The sequence below is a fragment of the Alligator sinensis genome, unplaced genomic scaffold (genome assembly GCF_000455745.1).
Source record: "Alligator sinensis unplaced genomic scaffold, ASM45574v1 scaffold392_2, whole genome shotgun sequence".
NCBI lineage: Eukaryota > Metazoa > Chordata > Crocodylia > Alligatoridae > Alligator > Alligator sinensis.
Window position 1 is genome coordinate 1660130 of NW_005842145.1, and position 15760 is coordinate 1675889.

General features: G+C 39.4%; 1 protein-coding gene across 3 annotated transcripts in view; it reads left to right on the forward strand.

The window, feature by feature from the left end:
• Positions 1 to 15760, forward strand: part of LOC102374986 (histone-arginine methyltransferase CARM1-like) — a 157986-nt gene that overhangs the window by 86723 nt on the left and 55503 nt on the right. For all 3 annotated transcript variants that reach the window (XM_025206196.1, XM_025206197.1, XM_006025417.3), the window contains exons 3-5: positions 57 to 163; positions 369 to 473; positions 7893 to 8003. In XM_025206196.1, the coding sequence (XP_025061981.1) occupies positions 57 to 163; positions 369 to 473; positions 7893 to 8003 (323 nt within the window). The remainder of the gene's footprint in view (positions 1 to 56; positions 164 to 368; positions 474 to 7892; positions 8004 to 15760) is intronic.

The window sequence follows — 15760 nt, forward strand, 5'->3', positions numbered from 1 at the left end:
AGATGGTGCTTGCTCTCTTGCAGTCCGATTTTATGACACTTTTTTTACTTTTTCAGAATACAGCACATTTTCAAATGCACTGAAGAGGTGCCAAAATCGAAAGAAAGAAAACTCAGTGTTCAGTCAGCGAACAGATGAGGCATCTGCTGCTCAGTATTTTCAGGTAACAAAGTCATTCAGTGCCAGCCCTCTGAAAGTAAAGCTGTAGCTTTTTTCCAGTTTTTTCCTGACCTTATCCAATAGGGCATTTAGAAAGGTAGCTCAGGTTTCTGCAGCAAATGGTCAGGCCCTTGTTAGTTTAAGTACAGGTAGCTTGATAGAAAATGGGCTTTATCTTTTTCTATTTTCCCCTCCTCCTTTCCTTTTAGTTTTATGGCTGTCTATCTCAACAACAGAATATGATGCAGGATTTTGTGAGGACGGCCACATATCACAGAGCTATACTACAGAACCACATAGATTTTAAAGACAAGGTAAGCTCTGTTAATTCCAGTATCCTGAAATAGGATCCAAACATAACCTTATCTGAGAAAAACAATGATCAAACTGTCCAGTATGTTCTCTTCAGAAACTCTGTGCATGAATGTACTAAAACATATGGGTTACATATGTAGATATAGGTGTCAGGCACATGGTAATGGGTGCATTGAAAATACCTTACAATCCATGGACTTGAACCAAACTGCATATCCAAACATTAGATGCATTTTACAGCTAGGCCCAGGTCTGAATTCTCTTGAATGTTACAGTCATAGAATTGGGACACTCTCCTAAAATGATATATAGGACAGTGCCATACTGGATCAGACCTGTGGTCCTATCAAGTCTAATTTTCTGTTCTCAGTACTACCCAGCCCTAAATGCTTCAGAAGAAGGTGCAAGAAACTTCACGTTGGGCCGATGTGAGAGAACCTCCTCCTCCTCCCTCCCGGATTAGGTCATGCTCTGTTGGCAAATATTTAGCTTGTATCAGAGCCTGAAGTATAAGACTGTGTCTAACTACTCATGACTAGGCTAAATAACTTAGTGGCAGCTGCAGATTTTGCTAACTTCCGCCTCCCCCCTCTTCTCAGATCATTAATGTATCATGTTTACCCAAATCCACAATGACTCTGAATTTAAGATGACCCCCCCCCCAATAATTAGATTCTAAACAAAGAAAATGTATATATTTGTTTTAAGTGTCGATGTCTAGTTATTGAAGGGTTGTCTTAAATTCAAGCCCCCCTGCTGAAGTGGGGAAAGCAGTTGTAGGGAGCCGGTGTCTAAGCAGTGGAGGGAGGAGGTAGGTGGGGGAGCAGAGGCCGCAGGGGGCTGGAACTTCCATGCTCCTACTGCTGCTGCTACCAGGCTGGGTTGGGCTAGGGCCAGAGCTGGAGCAAAGGTAAGTGGGGGTGGGGAAGGGGGCTGGGACTCAATGTTGTGAAAGGGGTGTCAGGCACGGGGGTGAGAGGCTGTGGCAGAAACCGGCCAGAGAGGCAGGCAGCAGCTGCAGCTCCGGCCTCAGGCCTGGTCCCTCATTGGGGCCGCAGCTAGAGCCATGCAGCTGCAAGCCCCCCGCCCCTGGCCTTGTACTTAATTCCAAGCCAAGGGGCTGTCCCCCCAGCCCCTCCCCCATGTTATATGGGGAAAACACCGTGCCTTGAAATCGAGTGACTATGGTACATTTCAAACAATTCGACAACTAGTATGGAACAAAAAGGCAACTTGAAATCAACAGCTTGTTAATGTAAGAGTCTGCTGAGTCTCAAGATGTCTGCTGAGACTCTGCACTCTGCCTGTTCTGTTCGAACAGCTAGACAGCAAACAAAAATCAGCTGAGGCAAAAGCTGCACTTTCTGCCTTTTGGTTGTTTGTTTTACTCTTTCCTCCTTCCATCCCTACCCCCAACTTTCCTTGTACACTTATCCTCTTTAAAAACACAAGTTCAGGCTTCAAGATCTCAAGACCAGCTAAAACTGATCCCCTGCTTCTGCCCTCCCCACCCCCCAAGAAAGGCTTTTAGTACAATCTAAATCATTATCAAGGCAAGAAATATCCTTTTTATACAAACGTTTGAAGGCAAAATAAGGAGAGTTGTAAAAAAAATTGTATTTAGTCACGTTAAGACCCAGATGCTTTAACTGGGGCTTGTGTAGTTAGTAAACTAGTAATATGCATTTTATGATGACTGTGCAGTGGGAATAGGCCAAACCTCAAGCCATACTTAACTGTTTAATGCTCTAATAGTAAAGCAAAGTGGTTTCATACTGTACATCCTTTTTATGTCTGTGTCAACCCTCCCTTCCTGCACATGAGTATTAACCAAGTAGAGCATGGGAGCATTTGCCTGGAATACCAGTGCCAGTTGTTGTAGACCCTGGATTTCTAAATAGTTCACCTGGAATGGAGAAGGGGCACTGCTTGTCCTTTTCTTCCCTGCCAATCAGCATACTCATTTTTTATAGTGAAAAGGCAGAAAATGAACAACAGATTGCAAAATTATGTCGTTTTTATTTTTTGCGGTGAGGAGAAGGTGGTCAGGTTGGGTGCTATTGCTCTTGTGTAGCAGTGCTGCTGCTTGCTTTCTCTCTTGGTTTATTTATTTTTCCAGCTGTTGGAACTGCTGTGGCCTCTCTTCAGCATACCTAATAGTAGAACCATTACGAACTTGATGCTGTCGGCCACCCACCTAGAAAATGATCTCCCTATTCCCTACCCTTCTGTGAAATGAGAACTTTCTCAACAAATGTGGTTGAATAATTGGGCCAACTACCTTAACGAGAGCATCTTAGAGTTCTAGCGTTGCTTAAGTTTGTATTGGTCAGGTTAGAAATACTGGAACCGCGTTTACTAACAAAGGCAGGAAATGCAAAAGCACAGGCACACAAAGGAAAACCTTTAAGAGGGAAGGAGATGTAAAAGACTACACTAATTTTCACTCCTCAAAAAAAGAGATTTGAAAATATTGTTATTTATTGTTTCCGAGCCAGTTCATACATCTCTGATCCTATTTATTTTTGGATTCCTGTCACTTCACTGCTTTGTAAGGAAGTGAAATTGCCTGGAATGAAAGGCCTTTATGGTGCTAAAGCAACCATTTTCTAATTCCATTTATTTATTTATAATTTTTTTGGGAGGGAAAAATCATCCTTGTGAAGAAACGTAACAGTTGGGTTGGCTTCTACAAAATTGATCCTGGATCCCCTTGATAGGGTTTTTGGCAGTATTTTCAAAACACGTTTCTCTTCATTATAGAATAGCAAATGAGCTACTTAAGTCAACTGTGGGTAGTGCTTGTTCCCCGATTTCTGTTTCATGGGGCACATCTACATGTGATATTAATGTGACACAATAAACTCTGGCACAATTTGCATTGGAGTTTATTGCTGCCGGGTGTAGCATTTACATATGTGCCCAGGACTGCAGCATGTTGAGCTGGAGAGGCACAGCCCTGGCTGGCAGGAGGTTTGGGACGGGTCAGCCTGCCAGCCCGGAGCTGCTCCCCCTGGCTCAATGTGCTGTGGAGGAGCTGGCTGGGACACAAGGGTGCTATACTGTGGGGCTACCTGGCAGGCAGCCCTATACTGTAGTACCCTCATGCCCCAGCAAGCCCCGGTCACCATTTACACATGCTTTATGACAGACTAAATAACTCCCCTGTAGGATAGTACTTGTGTTGGGCTACTGCTATTCTATGGTGGAGTTAATTAGTTTACTCTGGAGCCTGATGGGGCACACATGTAGACAGTGGTGCTTTACTGCAAAGCTCATTAGTCAACTCCACAGTAAAGCATCTCATGTAGATGCACCCATGGAAGCCTAAAGTGTAATGAGACAATTTTTAGAAAGTCATTAATCCTAAATAATTGAGATAAAACAGATTATTGGGTCAGTCTCTTCATCAGTTTGACTGTTGGCTCTTCTGCAGTAATCTCTTAACTGTTCCCTCTGGTACTTTAACATACTTCCAACTTCTTGTGGTAAATTTATTCCTGTGAGGTCTATCCAACTAGTTGATATTAGGAATTTATTTCTAAGTGCCAATGGTCACCTTGGAAAATAGGACTAAAGTGCTTTTTGAAACATTTACTTTAGATTTCAAAGTGTTGTGCCCTGAAATTAAACCTGTTTTAGCATTGTATAATGGAGTAATGGTCTGAAATTAACTGTATGCATCTTAAAATGGGGATGAAAGGATGGGGAAAGAGGCAGTAAATACAAGTTAGAGATCGTTTCCTAAATCTTTTTTGGAAATGGGAAATAAGTCATTTTGGCACGTTTGAAAATTTTGCAAATAGATTATTAAAAAAACAGCCAAACAAGCCTCCCCCCACCAAACAGTTTCATGCATTATCTCGGACCCAGTTTATTACTATCAATTTTTGTGATTTTTTAAAAGTTAAGTTTTGTCGCATTTTAAAATCTTTCCACCTTCTTTTGCTACATGAAGACATGAATAAGTGATAGGGAACAACTTTGACTGGAACCACTGAAATTATTCAGAAAATACGAGTCACATTACAACAAACTGAAAAATAGAGAAGTATCTTCTTTCTCCGAGCCTTCATTTGTATAACAATTCTGAAAGTTAGACAAAAGAAGTATATTAAAAATATTTTAGACCAAGCTGTGACCGGTTTTTAAGTCAGTGGTGTCCTTTGCAAGAATTAGTCTTTGATTCTGCAGACTCTTAGCATGTGAGTATGTTTCCACATGTCAGTGCTCCCATTAAATTCACATGTGGAAAATTACTCATCTGTGAAAAATGAAAGCAGGAAGAGGATTCCTGTCTGACCAGAGGGGTCTAGGGCCTCTCTGACACTTTGATTTGTGACAGTCATGTAAATAGCTGCATTTACATTTCAGAGTAGATAGTGAAGCACCCCCAAAATTTGCTACCTTGTGAGGACTTTGAGCTACACCAGATTCTTATTTATTATAAGTACATGCAAAGCTATACACTTATAAAATAATCTCCCTAACATCCACACCCAAATCTGAAAACTTTTATGTTGAGAATCTTGAACTTCTTACTGAAAGTACTACTGGTGAAGGGAAAAGTCCCAGTCCTACTAACTAATACTGATATTTTACAGCACTTTGTCATAGGGTATCTGCATACCACTATAGGACAAAAGTAAGGAGGAGAAAACTACCCCGCAAAGAGGAAGTAGTGAACCTGGCTTTGTTCAGTGCTGTATGTAAGCCAATAAGCTTTCCTGAGAGGCAGAGCTTTATTGTTATTGAATTAAACATGTTACACTATTTTCAGTTTGGGATGTATTGAGCTAGGCATGTCCCTGGGGCATGCCTTAGTGGCCATTTTTGTCAGGTTTTCATGCCTTTACAGGAGAAAGTAGTTTTCCTTTGGGAGGTTCTACTGTATTCTGTAAGGAATGGTCCTAAATAGAAAGCCATATTTTACTCTATCTGCAATGTTTAGGTATTGGCTCTTTTGTCTCCTCTTAATATATACAAAAAGGAAAGACAGTGTGTTGAGAAACATTTCATCAACATGTTTTTCTGTCGATTCTCTGTTTAAATAGAAAATTGTGCTTGATTTGTTAGTGGCTCCTTTCCACTCTCTACCCAACATTTGCTTTCATTTGCTATTTTGAAGGGTTAGCTCCTCTGGTCATGGACGTGCGGTTTAATACCTGCCAAAGCATGAAAACAAAACTGGCTCCGCAAAAGCATGTAATTCGTAAAATAAAAAATGAGCTTAATAAAATCTCGCATTACGAAAAGAAAATAAGATTAAAGGCAGTGCTTTGGCTCTGAGACCTAATTTGAAGCTATGTAAGAACAGAAACAATGTTAGTTTCCTTCATATTCCATGTATCTGTAACACATTAGTACATAGCCTAGATTTGAAATATTGGAGGGTGGGGGGGAGGGTGGCAGGCATTAAGAACAGAACATACTCTCTGTCCTGACAAAGTTCTTTACCAATATTACTTTCTTGCTTGGTATTTGTACATAAAAATATCTTTTTTTTTTTCTTAAATGCTAGAGTACGGAATGCAGCATTTGGGATTGCTGGAACATTGTGCTTATTAGGACTGAATGGGACAGGTTCTGAATATGTGTTGTACCACTGTATATGCAATTTAGGACACAGGGACTAGTTCAGACTTATAGATTGATGGCTGGTATTTGTTTTAAAGCAGGCACCAAAATGAAAGCTCTTCAGTGTCACATGTGGCACCAACCTGTGGAAAAAGGAAATTTCCTCAATAAGTAACCACTTCATACTAACTAATTAAATTATTCTCCTGGATAATCTGTGGAACTATCTTAGATCTCAGTCCTGTACTCACATGTGTAATCTGATGGATTTCAAATGTGATTAAATTTATGTATATGTGTAAGCGTTTAATTTAAAACAAAGAAAATCAAACCTCCCTGATCCTGCAGTAGGACGACTTATTTGAAGTTACATGTAAATAAGTTTCAGGGTCTTGGATTGAAAACTCTACCGCAGCTAATTGGGGATCTAGAGCTATGTGTAACAATGTTGTAGCAAATGCCTGTATTGACCCTATCTAAATTTATGTAGAAAAGTTCTTCCCCCTCTACCTATATTCTTACATAATTCACACTTTAAGCTGGTAGGTATGTGTTGTGCTTGTATGTGTGTTTGTAACCATCAGACACAGGTTGTTTAAACTCAAATTATTAGAAAAATAGTGCAGAAAAACAATGGGTTTCAATGTATTTTTCAAATATTTTCCTATTATGTATATTTGTCCTTCAACATTTCTGGACAATCTCAAATTTCATTTGAGCTCTTTTGACTTCAGCCTGTGGCCAATACATTTTTTCAGGACATTTGTCATGTATTTAATTATTTTAATTCCTCCAAGTCCCAGCCCCACATTTGTGGATTTACCAATAATTTGTTTTATGGCTTAGTCACAGCGTGACACAAACATGAAAATGTTGAATCTCAAGAAGAGAAACTCAAAGGAGTTTCTGGTGGTATAGATCTTGGGCAAAAACCCAGAGACTGGAATGAGAGCTGTGAAAAGGAAAACAAAAGAAAACCTGTGACATTTGGCTTTTTGATTTTTGTTTTGTTTTTGTTTTGTTTTGTTTTAATTTAAGCATTTCCTTGGGGTAGTATGGTTAGTTTCTGGGGCAAAGGCATGTAGTAATAACTTGAACAATGTAGTAATAACTTCAAAAATAATTTTACCTCACCACACTTTTTGGTAATGGTGGCACATTTTCTCAGGATAGGTTAATGATAAGATCTGCTTGGCATGATATTAGCAAAGTGGTCTATAACTGGACATTTACTCTTCAAGTTTCCTTGAAGCTAAAAGAAAAATTTATTTGAAAATGGCAACATCTCTGTGTGACACTTGTCCTGCTGGTTGGTAGGGTGATTGAAGCTCTGGGATTATAGTTGATTAGACTTGAAGAGAATATATTTCAGGATCAGAGTCGAAGGCTATAATACTTATGTCAGCGAGATGAAAGGGTATTTGCTAAGAGAGAGAGTTCACCTTCATCCCAAATGATGCCATGATAGCCTTGTCAACTGTTCAGGGAGTGAAAACCTCCTTTTGAATGGCAGAGTATGTAGGACCCTGGGCCCCATGGCATAATTCTTCTTTTTATTCTTTTTGTACTGCTCCCAAGTAGAACTCACTCACATTGCCCTTTTCAGAAGTTTTGATGCTGACACAATTTTCTCAATCTCCTTACATTCAAGTAGAAAAATACACAAGCTTAAAAATATGTTTTCTGCCATTAATAGTTTTTTGTAGAGACTAATTATAGGATTTCATGGTGCAATCTATAAAGCAAAATAAGTATGTTCAAAAGTAAAACCCATGATGCTTAAAGGAGACAGAAGGAAATTACTTTTACACTTTCTTTTTTCTCTGCATTTTGTTTTCAAGGTTGTCCTAGATGTTGGCTGTGGATCAGGAATCCTTTCATTTTTTGCAGTGCAGGCTGGAGCAAAAAAAGTCTATGCAGTTGAAGCGAGCTCAGTGGCAAAATATGCTGAGGTAAGTATGTTTTATTTGAGCAGATGTTACGCTAGCCATTGGTTTACTGTGTAGCATAGCCCAGAAGCATCAGAAAGCTTGGACTGTATCTCACAAATAGAAATGCTGAAGATTTTCAGTTTCAGTGGTGGCAGCAGTCCCTTGATATGAGGATGATAGTTTTCCTGTAAATGGGAAGTTATTGGTGAATCCAGAGATGACTGAGGAGGCCTCCGAGATCCTAATGTTTGACTGCAGACATAGCAAATAGTTCCAGGAAGCAATAGATCCTAATGATGTTAGGTCACAACTTTTTCCCTTGGTCTCTCTCCTCTCATTTTCATTGTATAACTTGTTTAAAGAAGTGTATTTTGCTGATGTTCATTTAAAAAAAAATCTGTAAAGGTGCTTTAGCTGGTATAATGCAATAAATAGGAACTACCGGATTCATGGGCCCCAGCAGCCAATCGCATGGCTGTAACACTGACCCCGATTTCATAGCCTTATCATGTCTGGGGCTGCCATTTTGAAGGTAGAGCAAAGCAGCCCCCCATGCCTCTGGCTGGGGGGCATCACAAGTCCCACCCCTCGCAAGCATTGATTGAAATCCCTAGCTGGAGCTGCCTGGCTCCACTCTGACTGGATGCTGCCCCCCACCCTGCTTCAGGAGAAGGAGATTTTTACTGCCTCTCTCTCCCCTGCACTGCCCCTTTCCCCCTGCTTCAGGAGATGGGCAGTCTGCCTTTTTTTTCTCTTTGCTCCCTTTCCCCTCTACCTGCCCTTATAGGAGGGCTAAGTATGTGACCCATTCTTGTTGGACAACTTGGAGCATCCTAATCCTTTGTAGATGTTTTATTAGCAGCACCAAAGTGCCACATAACTTTCACAATGGGCAACCCGTGCAGCTGTGGCTAAGGCAAATAGAAATTGAGATGCCTTGACCAAGCCGTCTTTGGAGGATTAATCATTGCAATAAATCAAACATTTCCACGAGCTTAAAAATGAGGCTTAAGTAAAATTGGGGGAAGCTACTCAGGTAGCTATTTATACCTAGAAATAAGCAATAGGCTTAATTATGTAGGGGTTTGTTTTTTTTTCCTGGCAGTGAATTATAATATTAATTCCTGGGTTTCAGCTTTGGAAGCTGACCGTCTTTTAAGCCAAAACAAAACATATTTGATACTGTAGTGGACGCTTTCCTTTGCTGCCCAGGAATGTAACCGACAACTTTCCGAGCCGGAGATGAGGGCTGGCGTGCCTTGAAGGACTATTCAGCAGTAGGGGTGTCTACTGAATGAGTTCCAGCTGGCAATTGCAACATTGTTACATAGACACCCCTGCACTGCAAATTAAAACTGAGATTTTAAAGGAAGAAAACGTGCAATATTAGAAAGGTTCTCCCCCTCAACCTACAGATATACATAGCTGTGAATCCTCTAAACTTTTATCATTTTCTTTTTGGCAATAATATTGGCTCCGAAGTTTCCCTTTTAATTGTGTATATTAACTTGTGTATTAAATGAATATGCTGTTCTGCAGAAAAGCTGTAGATTTAATAAAGGTATATGAGTAAATGATCCATGTAGCAGCATTGAGCTGGTAATTGCATGCTATTGTCTTCTTATTTCCACCTTCTGTAGGCTGCTATTTAAAAATGCTTGAATGGAAGATACTGCTTAATTTGTTTCATTTGTTTATACACAAGCAAGACTTACATTTTATAGTTGGGAAGTGTCAAAAGGGCTGAAATGTAATTACTTGAAATGACTGGAGAGATGTATACAACAGGCAGACATTTTTCTTTTGAAAAATCTTTTTTATTAAAATTTGGGGTAAAGGGAGGAGCTGTCCCCATGTTTATACCTTTGCTGATCAAAAGAACTTTCTATTGTATCCATAATTTTGTCAGTCACAAAAAGCATTTGAAAAGTTGCACGCACCGAAATAAAATATATATAGGGCAAAATTCTGACCTTGTTCATGTTACATGAACAGGTAGCATTTGATCCATTCTGTTTTATGGCAAATGGCAGCAGTGAGTAGGATAAGATCTCTAATAATAAAAATGAGAAGAGAACTGAAATGACCTAGCTAATTTGGGATGAAATTTGGGGTTTTCCTTGAGTTTTGGTCCTTCATTTAAATCTAATCCTGATCACAGGTATTCAGAAATTATTGTTCTTTGTAGCTTGTTCAGCATCTTACATGAAAAGAGCTGATAGCATGTGGACAGCTCTAATTACATAAATGAACACACACAGACACACATCAGCTGTGAAAAGGTACATACCACAGCTATGTTCTATAAAATACTAGATACATTTATGATGCAATACAAGTCTCATGAAAATATTTGACAGCCTCCTGACAGAGAAAAATATTGGGTTTGGAAACTGAATTGCCTTTCATTCTTATAGCTAGAGTTTCTTCAAGGTGGTGGAATACATGGTAGGGCAGTTTCCACTGATATTGTCTTTATCCGGCATAAAAAGTAGAAGCAAATAGAAAGTTTTGGGATATAACTACATAGCTTACAGCAATTTTATGCAGGGATACCTGGACTAGCTAGGACAAGTATCAGATGTACAGCTGTGTTAACATAGTACTTAACCTGAACATAACATAAGACGTGCATATAGTGCACATATAGTGGGATAGATCAATGATCCACCTAGAACGGTATCCTGTTTTCAACAGTGGTGCGAACGGATGTTTTAGGGAGAGAGCACTGAATTGGATATATTTGGAGTGATCTATACTGGGTTCGTTACCCTTCCTGACATCCATCATCATTGGTTTAGTATAACCTTCTTCTCCATGCCAGGGAGTGTCAACCAACATTTTTCAAACACATGAAATTAACTTAGAAAAAAAGAAGAAGAGATCATATATAACAGCAGCCACTTTGAGAGTGAATGAAATGCTGCAAATAGCCTAGGATAAGAATTAAAGAACACCTTAATTATAATAGGGTGAGGTATGTAGCGGGGGGAATAGTAAGTGAGAAGAAAGCAGTTACCCAAATCCTCACTGTGTTAATTCACAGGTTTAATATTTATCCCTCCCAAAATGGCAGTTTAGTCCTACTTTCCAGAAAAGCTTTAATAAGAGATTGCCATAGTGACTAAGACTTCATTACTCTCAAGGCATATGGAAAGAGGTTAACTGATATAGTATGAAGAACTGTAATTTATTTTAACAAATGCAGTTAATTTAGCAAAGTACAGTTGAGTGATTCAGCAGCCTTAATGTTGCATCAGAGTGTGTGCTCATATTATTTGCCACCTTCAGTATTCCACAACGAGTCTTCATTATAAACTAGTAATTTTCTACTGTATAATAGGGCTCTGTGAAACTTCAGCAGCCGTTTCATTTAGGAGGTATTTCAGCCTGTTTTGGCACCCAAAACACCAAATCCAAAATGAAATGGAAGGCTCCAAAATATCTCTGAAATGAAACAAAACCATCCAAAACATTTTGGAAAATTTCGGCGTTTTGGAGCTGGACTTTCAGGGAAACAGAAACTAAGAAGAGGGAGGGGAAGGACTGCACTAATATTGACATCTGTAGCTGGCCAGTCTGTGATCTGTCCCTGAGGTCCCTTCCAATCCTAGTGCTCTAAGGGAGGGAGGGCAGCCTACTGTCATCCCAGGCACAGATCCGGGGGCCCATGCCCCTCAGGAGGAGTCTGGCACAGCCCCATAGCCCTCCCAGGAGGTGTGGGCCTCCGGATCTGTGTGCGGGATGATAGCATGCTGCCACTGCCAGTAAGTGATGCGAGTTTTGCTTTGAACAATCTGAGGTACAGTTTCACAGAAACCCCTACACCTATCTCCTTGAAACTTTGTAGGCTTCATGCCCTCAGAAGGGGCTACCGTCCCCACAATTTTCATCTGAATCAGGCAAGAAATGACAAAGTTATAGGCATTTTTGTGATTCCCCATTGTAGCCTATGGCCAAATCACCAAAACAGTGTCGAAACTCCGAAACAGATTTGGCCAAATAGAAACAGAACAGTGATCCAAAACACCAAAAAGAATTGCTGTCCCTCCAAAATGGCTGAATCTGAAACAAAATCAAAACATAGCTGTTTTGCACAGCCCTGCTGTATAACATCTGGATTATTACAAGAATGAGTTAATTTCCATTTTTTGCTTCCTGGTTACAGACATAATTTTTATTGTTTTTTTTGCCATCCATTTCAAATTTCAATAGTATAAACTATTGAATGTGAAATTAACAAATTAAGTTTATTTTATGCTTTGAGCAGGGGATTGGACTAGATGACCTCCAGAGGTTTCTTCCAACCTTAAGTTTCTGTGACTTTATGCTCTTTCTACTTTAACTTGAGCTATATGACTGAATAAATCTGAATGACCTGCTTACTGCAATGAAATCATTTTCATTGTATGCATCATTCAGAGAAATGCAATAGTATTTTAGCGAAATGTTCTTGGTTTTACCATAGATCTTTTTGCTATTAAAGACTTCTGTTGAAAAAGTTGTGTAAAATTAAATATATCCTCATAATTATACATTCCTCATAATTATATATATCATTAATATAATCACTTGAGCATCTTGTGCTAAAACAAGATTGAAGTTTAGGATATGAATATGCAATAATTGCAAAGGATTTCCAAGTAGGGCAATTGATAGGAAAGGTATCGTGGGTGCTACATAAGGTGAAATGCTGATGATAGCTCAGTCATCATCAGGTTGTTTCAAACATTTCCTTTTGCAGAATTCTTAGAGCATTGTTTAAGTCTGTCTATATCACTATGTAGCATGCAGTGCTTCTGTGACCTTTTCCATGTTTAGCAATTTATAATTTGCTTGCATTTCCATTTTTCCCAGTGGCTTCACTAAACTGCAGAAAAGATAAAGGGATAGATTCAGTGCTGTGTTAAACCAGTGTTTGTCTGGCATAAATCCAGAGAAATTAACAGAATTACTCTGGTTCTATGCTAGTATAAATGAGAGTAGAATTTGGCCAATAAAATCACAGCAAGAATTTAAAAATATATATATAAAATGTTAACTCACTATTATAGTCAAAGGAGTATTATCTTCTGTGTTTCCCCCTTGCTGTGACAATGTATGATGTTTAAAATAATGAGATTCAAAGGAATTTTGATTATAGTTGTCATCCTGTGCTGCACTTCTCAGTTAACTTTGGGTGCAAAGTGGAAAATCATACATGAACTGACATTACCCAACTATAAAAGAGAGGTCCTTCCACCATTACTCAATCTACCAACTAGATTGTTTGAGCTTCAGAAGATTTTATACAGTATATAAAAACCTTTTTGTGTCCAGCTCTCTGGTCCAGCATTCCAGCTTTTTTCTCCTGTTCCATGACAACGTCTTGGATATGCCATTGTTCACAGCTGACTCATGCAACACACAATCCATCAGCCTGAGGGAGGGAGAAAATTGAAATAGGCTTTGCCCAACAAAACAGAGGGATTTTTGCAGGTGGAAAAGTATAAAGGGTGAATCCTGTCCAGTACTCCTCAGTGGTGCATGAATGAGACATGAAATGAATACATAATCTCAATTTGCTAAATTTGCTGCAATAGTAAATCCATTATGAGAAAAATTGGGATGACAAGATTGGGTAACTGGCTTTCATATTAGTTTTGTGTAAACATGAAATGTGATTCTAAGCAGCTTATACAAGACCAAGGGGGAAGCAGTGTTACTAGGCTGTATGAAGAGTGCTTGAATAAACAGGGAAGAGGGCTACTATGAATGAGGAAAAATTGACTGTACTGGGGAGGTTAGCTAGTGATAGGATCATTAGAAATAAAAAATTACCCTTATGGAATGAAGGTGTGTTCATTGTAAGGTATGGATTAAGGAAAAACCCTTTGGGGAGCTTTGTATATATAGTCGCTAATCTTAATTGTGACAAAAGTAAGAAGAGATCTGTCTAAACTAATTATGCTTAGATCTGTTATTTAGCTGCTTCTGTCACCAATGATGAGAGTATAAATCTACTTTAGAAAGGTTAGTCTTGAGAGGACTTTGGGGGGTGGTGCATGTGGCAATGTGTGCCATGCACCTAATACAAATGAGAAAGGTATTTGGCATGAGCTGGGGGCAGGTGCCTCGTCAGCAAAGATGGAAATATAAATGGTGGCATTAGAGGCAGAACACTTGCATCTGTTTGCAGTGTAATGTTTAGCTAATATTTACTTGTGCCATATTGTGAACTGAACAACAAATAAACTGCACCTGCTTGCATTTTTGAATATTCAGATTAATGTCTTAACTGTATATATTTACATGATAAACTGTTTGCTACCTCATCTGCCATGCTGTATTAATATTTGGTAGTATTGTGGAAATGGGACTAGTGATTGGATCTGGAACGCTGGTCGCAAGCACTGAAAAGAAAGGTGCTGAAGGAACTATGTAGCACAAAGGGCCATTGAGTAGAGACTTCACAGTGCATCAAGTCCTCCCTGAGGAAGGGTAAGTTCATGGCTTCTGCTGGGAAAGTTGCTCTGTGGCTATTGCTCAAAAAAACACCACTTTGGGCTGAGACTCTGACCAACAGTTCTCCCAGGAGAGATTGCTGGCCCTGTTCTGTCAAGAGAAAGGAGCCAGAAAGCTTCTTCAGTTACCTGATAACGATTCCTTTCAGGGAGGTAAAAAGCTTTATGTGCTCTCAAGTTGTTCTAGCATAGTTTTGTCAAATAGGGGTGTCTTTTTTAAGGTGATGACAAAGCTATACTGGCAAAACTTTTAATTCTTGTATTGTATGCACTTTAGGATGGAGACAATTTTTGGTTCTGTATTTATACAGTGCCTGGCACAGTGGGCCCTGGTCTGTGACTGTAGCTTCAAGGTGCAATGATAATATATACAATAGTCAGGAAGTGTTGACTCACTTGTGAATCCAACTGTTAATGGTAATGACCACTGTCAACACTGCCTTCCCATGACTGCATTTTTCTCTCTTGGAATGTTGGTAAATGGTAGTTTTTTAATCATTGCACTTTTTGCTTCCTGAGCTTTCGTTCAGGCTTTGGTCAGATTTGTCTTGTCCCCTACCCTCCCATCATACTAGGATCTGTAGAAAATACTGTTGAAGAGCCGTAGATTACAGTGTTTTCAGCATGCAGTTGACACTGTTTCCTTTCACAATTTCATCTGATCCAGTCAATATAGTACTCGCCTTTCTGTTGTTTGGAACAGACTGAAGCATTTTCTTGACTGAAGCTCACTCTGAATGAAAATGAAGTGATGTTCATAAGTTGGAGCAAGTACAGTAGTTAAAAGATGTGGTCCTTGTGACTGACACTCTGTCTATGCCTGCCAAGTGTCAGAGATGTTTTGAAAAACAATATAATCAAACCCCATTCCTACAAGCACTTGTGTTGAACTTCATCATTCTTCCATTGTGTTTGCTAGAACTGTCTGTGTATGTAAAGTTAAATATATATATGCTTGTAGCATTGGGGCATATGAGATGAGGTATTGTAGTATCTTTAGATAGGCGTGTCTATTATGCCACAGTTTACTATGCCTTTACAGTCTTTACTAAATGCAGAAGCCGGTACTCATTTTATCTTACCCAGTGCAGAAGATATCTATATTGTGTGCTGTCTTCGAGATTTTGTTTAATGGTCTCTAGTAAAAGCAATTTTTTAGTAAAGGGGTATAGGTTGTAGCCATGAGCAAGTGTACCGGAGAATTTTGGGGAGCCACACCCCCTGTCTGTTTGTCTGTCTGTCTGTCTGTCCATCTGTAGCAGCAGCAGCTGGGGT